General features: G+C 43.3%; 1 protein-coding gene across 1 annotated transcript; it reads left to right on the top strand.

The window, feature by feature from the left end:
• The first annotated feature begins 1,153 nt into the window (after positions 1-1,153).
• LOC129456451 (E3 ubiquitin-protein ligase TRIM39-like) lies at positions 1,154-3,069 on the top strand. Its single transcript, XM_055223632.1, is given in 2 exon segments — positions 1,154-2,518; positions 2,521-3,069. Coding segments are annotated over 2 exon segments (1,665 nt in total). The 5' UTR covers positions 1,154-1,368; the 3' UTR covers positions 3,036-3,069.
• Positions 3,070-6,833: the final 3,764 nt, after the last annotated feature.

Raw genomic sequence — 6,833 nt, 5'->3', positions numbered from 1 at the left:
TGCTTCGGAAATATGGGGTCCGGGGCCCTTTGCTAAGGGCTGTCCGGTCCCTGTATGACCGGAGCAGGAGCTGTGTTCGCATTGCCGGCAGTAAGTCAGACCTGTTCCCAGTGCATGTTGGATCCGCCAGGGCTGCCCTTTGTCACCCGTTCTGTTCATTGTATTTATGGACAGAATTTCTAGGCGCAGTCAGGGGTTGGAGGGGTCTGGTTCGGGAACCACAGGATCTCATCTCTCCTGTTTGCAGATGATGTTATCCTGATGGCCTCATTGAACCAGGACCTGCAGCAGGCACTGAGACAGTTTGTAGCCAAGTGTGAAGTGGCTGGGATGAAAATCAGCTCCTCCAAATCCGAGGCCATGGTTCTCGACCGGAAAAAGGTGGTTTGCCCTCTCCGGGTGGGTGGTGAGTCTCTGCCTCAAGTTGAGGAGTTCAAGTATCTCGGAGTCTTGTTCATGAGTAAGGGACGGATGGAGCGTGAGATTGACAGGCGGATCGGTGCAGCGTCTGCAGTGATGCGGTCATTGTATCGGACCGTTGTGGTAAAGAAGGAGCTGAGTCCAAAGGCAAAGCTCTCGATTTACCGGTCAATCTACGTTCCTACCCTCACCTATGGTCATGAGCTTTGGGTAATGACCGAAAGGACAAGATTGCGGATACAAACGGCTGAAATTAGTTTTCTCCTCAGGGTGGCTGGGCACTCCCTTAAAGATAGAGATAGGGTGAGGAGCTCAGTCACATGGGAGGAGCTCGGAGGAGAGCCACTGCTCCTCCATGTCAAGAGGAGCCAGTTGAGGTGGCCTGGGCATCTATTCCGGATGCCTCCTGGACGCCTCCTTAGGGAGGTGTTCCGGGCACGTCCCACCGGGAGGAGGCCCCAGGGAAGACCCAGGACACACTGGAGGGGCTATGTCTCTCGGCTGGCCTGGGAACGCTTCGGGATTCTCCCGGAAGAGCTGAAGGAAGTGTGTGTGGAGAGGGAAGTCTGGGCCTCCCTGCTGGAACTGCTGCCTCCGCGACCCGGCCCCGGATAAAGCGGAAGAAAATGGATGGGCAACAGTATATTATTCAGAACACTACCATGTTTTTGAGCTGAAATAACATCTATTGTCTAAAAGAAATACTTTTTTATTGTCGTCATGGTAACATTGAGTACCCAGCCTTTTCCTAAAGCCGTGTTCAATATTAGTCTCCACCAAACAGTCTATGGTCACAACACTGACATATTCTTCTAGTCCAGTTTTCCTCACCACATCCTCCTGGATCCTTACAAAATAAAACCTCTTAACCTCTTTCCTGTCACAATAAGAGTTTTCACTTTTAAAAGACTTTAGTTTGATAGTACCTATTGTTGTTATGTTTCAGACATGTCCTCCACCAGTGAAAGGAGCTCTGAGGAGACGTTCCTATGCGCCATCTGTCTGGAGGTGTTCTCTGAGCCAGTGTCCACTCCATGTGGACACAACTTCTGCCGACGCTGCATCTCTCAGGCCTCAGACACTGATGGGCTGACATGTCCTCTGTGTAAAGAGGTGTTCCACAGCAGACCGCAGCTCAGTGTCAGTATGCTCCTGAAGGAGGTGGCCTCAGGGTTTAACCTGGAGAGGAACAAAAGAAAATCTATGGATCAGATGCCCGTCTTGAAAGAGGTGCAGTGTGACGTGTGCTCTGAGCCCAAGCTGAAGGCCATCAAGTCCTGCCTGGTGTGTCAGACCTCCTTCTGTGAGAGCCACATCCAGCGTCATCTCACAGTCTCTGGGCTGAAAAGACACCACTTGATGGAGCCAGTGGAAAACCTGGAAGACAGGACGTGTCCCACACACCAGCGCCCCCTGGAGCTCTTCTGTGCCACTGATGAGAAGAGCATTTGTGTGATATGCTCCATTTTAGAGCATAAGAACCATGAGTTCTTGTCTCTGGAGGAGGCGTGTGAGCACAGGAGGTCCTCTCTGCTGCAGACTCAGGCTCAGAACCAGCACATGGTGGAGCAGAGGAGGCAGAAGATCCAGGAGATCCAGATCCTCCTGGAGCTGAGTGAGACAGAGGCCCTCAGAGAGAGGGCTGCAGGGCTGCAGGCCTTCACTGCTCTTATGCAGTCTGTTCAGAGGCGTATGGACCTCTTCTTAGTCGAGCTCCAGGAGAAGCAGAGCCGGAGCCACAGACGAGCCCAGGATCTGGTGCAGCGGCTGCAGCAGGAGATCTGTGATCTGGAGCAGAGCAGCGCTGATGCCGAACGTCTCTCACGCTCTCATGACTCCCTCCACTTTCTACACCACTGCCCTGCACCCACGCCCCCTGCTGGGCTTAAGGAGTGGAGCAGTGTGAGCTTTGAGCTTGAGATGTGTGAGGGCAGTGTGACCCGGGCTCTGTCTGTGCTGGAGAACAGTCTCTCTCAGGAGTTTAACAAACAGTTTAAAGAACTGGCCTCAGAGTTTAACAAAACTGAGCTGAGGAGAGTGCAGCAGTGTGCAGTGGAGGTCACTTTGGGTCCAGACACAGCTCATCCTGAACTCGTTCTGAAGATCTCAAACAGGTTCATCACACTGATGTGAGGAAGCAGCTCCCAGACTCTCCTCTGAGGTTTGATAAATGTGTTAATGTTTTAGAAAAACAAAGTTTCTCTTCTGGCAGGTTTTACTTTGAGGTTCAGGTCAAAGGGAAAACAAACTGGGATTTAGGAGTGGCCCAAGAGTCCATCAACAGGAAGGGAAACATCACTGCATGTCCTGAACATGGGCTGTGGTGCATTGTCTTAAGAAACAAAGATGAATACAAAGCTTGCTCTTCTCCTCCTGTCCCCCTGTCCCCTCAGAGAGCTCCTGAGAAGGTGGGGGTGTTTGTGGACTATGGAAAGGGTCTGGTCTCCTTTTATGATGCACATTCTGCAGATCTCCTCTACTCCTTCACAGACTGTTGCTTCAGGGAGAAGCTGTTTCCATTTTTCAGTCCCTGTGACTACGCTGCAGGATCAAACTCTGCTCCTCTGGTCCTCACTGCAGTGGAGACTTTGAGCAGTGACAAAGTACAAAAGTAAAAGTACTGTACTTAAAGAGGGGTTTTACACTTTTACGGGGTATTAACTGTTAACCAGTGGTGGAGGAAGTACTTTTTTTTTTTTTTTTACTTAAGTAAAAATATTAAAGTACCTGTTAAAAATGTACTTAAAGAGTAAAAGTATTTTGTGCAGAGTTTGAGATCTAATAAAGATTTAAATGTAGTGATTTTGATAAAGATTTGTGCTGAATTAATATTGTCTTTCATAACTGTTGTTATTTATATATGTTTGTTTGTTTACATTAGGAACGTGTTAAAAATAAACCGTCAGCTTTTTCAGCAGGTCTCAGACAATAATAAAAAATGCTTTTACTTTCCAGTCCAGTTCAAGAATGTAGTGGAGTAGAAAGTACAGATTTTATTTTTTTTTAAATTAATCTTACAAATATCATTATATGCTTACAATTTTGTAATTTTACACGTACAAATCTGAAAATTACACGCTCACGAGTTTTGCGACATTCATTACGCTGAGTTTGTCTCAAAGAAATTCGTGGGCGCAGCGGCTGAGGACAGCAGGGGGCGGGGCTAGAAGGGACTGGTGTTGCTGTGGCAACGGCTAAACTGGTTGATGTACAGTAAAATAGCTAACTTGAATTCAGACAGTGCGTCACCTTTATATGATATCATGATGTGCATTCTTAACCTTAACTTTAATATGTTTATACCGAGGTAAATTGCGCAGATAAAGCCAGTGTGCCTACAAAAGTGTTAACAATTTTTTTCCGAAAATGACATGTTAGCATTAACTAGAGCCTTATGTTAGTGGACTTTTCCTCAACTTTTTACACAGAACAAAGCAGGCTATTGTGTACTGATTTGAAATAAGCATAAGTGTACTTACCCTGTAGCTATAAATCAAGATGTTAAAATATAAAAAAACTATAACTATAAGTTTACCACCTTCAAGAACATTTACTACACATGCATTTGAGTAGGTTATATCTGGAGGCACATGTCTGATCTATGTGTTTACAACATATGACCTTGTAGTAGGTTATAAACAATGGTACAAAGATACACTTCGAGAGTACGAACTGCAAGGGCATTTATTTTGTGTTGTTTAATATGATTTATCTAAGAGTGTATTCACGTGTAGTATACCTGTATTGTTAACACTCATGTAATGTTCACTATGAAAATCTTTTGTTTACGTGAAGGTCAATTATTGTCTTTTAGTAGATGATTTTGGTTTAGCTTTTGTTTTTCTGCCACGTGCGGTCATTTAAGGACAAAGGTATATTAGTGCCATTTATAGATGAAGAAAAAAAATATTGAAGAGTAGATTTTTGAGTTTAAACACACACATTTATGAGATTTTGAACCAGAAAATATCCACAAATGTTGAGATTATCTAGAATGTGTACGAGAATAAATAAAGTGCACCTTAACCTTCACATTTCAAAACTGTGTCTGCTGTTGAGTCTGTAGACTTGACTATATCCCACAGGCCTAATGTATGTTCTTATGCCTATTACCACAATAAAAAGAGACCCACACAGTCTTAACAGTTTGGACCAAATAGTGTATGAGTGTCAATTGTGTGTCTGTTGGTGTACTATAATAGATAATCCAATACAACAAACTGGTGAGGTCTTTTAGCTGTAAACAGCGAGCTACAGCACTGAGGTGTGGGACCCGGATTGCCAGAAAAAAGAAGCAAATATATGGAAAAAAAAAGGTAGTTTTCCTGAAAATGTGTTACTTTTATCTCACAGATTTATTTGTTTAAACTCACAAGTGTCCTATCCTTTTTTTTTCTGTCATCTATAAACTACCTAAAAGTTTGTACATATTGTAGCTTTTTCTGGTGGGCGGGGCTTAAGCTGCGTACAAAAAGAGGTGCTGTGCGCATCTCAATAAAAGTAAATGAGCTCGTTTAGGTTCTTGTTTTTAAACATGGAGAATGCAGAAGAAATTACAGGTTTGGTTGGATTGGGTCTGGGAACAGTCCCTGACTCTGTGGGGCAGTTGCAGCTTCTTTAGTAAATTAACTCTCCAGCTGATGGAAGCAGGCTAACTGACCCATACACCATACAGGAGCAGCATGAAGACCTGACGGAGCCGATGAGGATCCAGAAGCCAAGTGTTTAGCTGAGTAAAGCCACAGCCATATAAATCACTGGATAATAAACATAACTGTGTATAACCAGAACTATGTTAGAAAAAATGATGACTTTCTGGTTAAGTCTTTTTTTAGTTCAATAAATGTAAACTTGGCTATTATGGCTGCAATTGCAATGCATTGTGGTCTATATTGACCGGCGCTGCACACTACTTTTCAAGGTGCATTGTGAAAAATTCTAAACTCTTTCGGCTTGTGTATATCCAAAATGGGCTTTCAATAGATCTAAGAGAGAACCTAGAAGGAAAGATGCTACCATTACTTACACAGTGGGTGTGTCTGAAAAACTCCAGAGAGTCTTCAGACAGTATGAGATTCCGGTCTATTTCAAACCTACAAACAATCCAAAACAGAAACTGGTTCACCCACAGGACAAAACCCCGAGACATAAACAAAGTAATGTAGTCTACTACATTCAGTGTAGTGAAGAGTGTAGTGAGTGTTACACTGGAGAAACTAAACAGCCACTTCATAAGAGAATCTATCAACATCAGTGCAAAAGCAGCTCAGGACCTCAGTCTGCTGTGCATCTCCATCTCAAAGACACTAACCACTCCTATGAAGATAGTGAGGTTCAGATCTGAGCCAGAGAAAAGAAATGGTTTTAGAAAGGAGTTAAAGAAGTTAGGAAAGACCATCCTTCCTTAAACAGGAATGGGGACCTGAGACATAACAGAACAATAGCGCGAGCCATTAAAGGTTGAATAGGGTCAGTAATGCTGAAACTGGGGACAATAGCTGTTTAGGGTTTCAGTGTAGTTAGTCCCTCCCTTCAGATGGATATAAGGTAGTGTCCAGCAATAATCTGACCAGAGCTGAAGAAGCGGCTTGGATAAGCAGTGAAACGTCTTCACTCCTACAACAATTTGTCCAGTTGACAGATTTAACTTCAACTATTGTAATGGCTCAGACCTGGATGACTGAGGGATTACACAGACATATTTGTGTCATAATCTCCATCTTTGTGAACTCGAATAATGAGTTTCCAGTTTACAAGAAAAACATTGTGGGTGACTGAGAGGTAATTAAATGAGTGATGGGAGAAACCAAAGTGTCAAAATATGTTTTAAATAATGCAGCATCAAGCTTGGGGACATCGTTACATTTTGAGGGGTTTTTTTATGTACTTGACTTTCAACCAGCTGCAAATCATATCCTTGAGTTGACTCCTTTCTAACCAAGTCCAAATGTGAAAAACGTTTTCCATCTCTTGGATGAACCCAATGAAATAAGAGTTAAAGACCCATCACTGCTGCTCACGCCAAAAGTTACCAAAATAAAAGTGTGTATCCTTAACATAGACTGTATGTTAAGTATATAAGAGCTAACTTGACCTTCACAGTAACCATTCTAAGATTGGCTGACTATGATTAACAAATGTGGATGAGTTTAAAACAATATTAAGTGTGCTCTGTAAACACCAGCACTGTTTTGTCTTTGCACTCTCTGTCCATCATGATGGATTCAATCAAAATTATCTGTGTTTTTTCTGTGAAAGTCTATAAAACTTCAGACATTTAGAGCACACACTAACAAATCTTTCCTTCTTTTTGCCTCCAGCAAGAGTTGTGACGTCACTATGACGTAGGCTGTTAAGGGCTCTATAAGCCGCCGTATTTTAGCATGGTCGACTCACACTGCAGTCATATAAAA

Source organism: Periophthalmus magnuspinnatus, chromosome 8 (genome assembly GCF_009829125.3).
Source record: "Periophthalmus magnuspinnatus isolate fPerMag1 chromosome 8, fPerMag1.2.pri, whole genome shotgun sequence".
Classification (NCBI taxonomy): Eukaryota; Metazoa; Chordata; class Actinopteri; order Gobiiformes; family Gobiidae; genus Periophthalmus; species Periophthalmus magnuspinnatus.
Note: the sequence above shows the minus strand (reverse complement) of the source record. Positions and strands in the feature narration are given on the sequence as shown.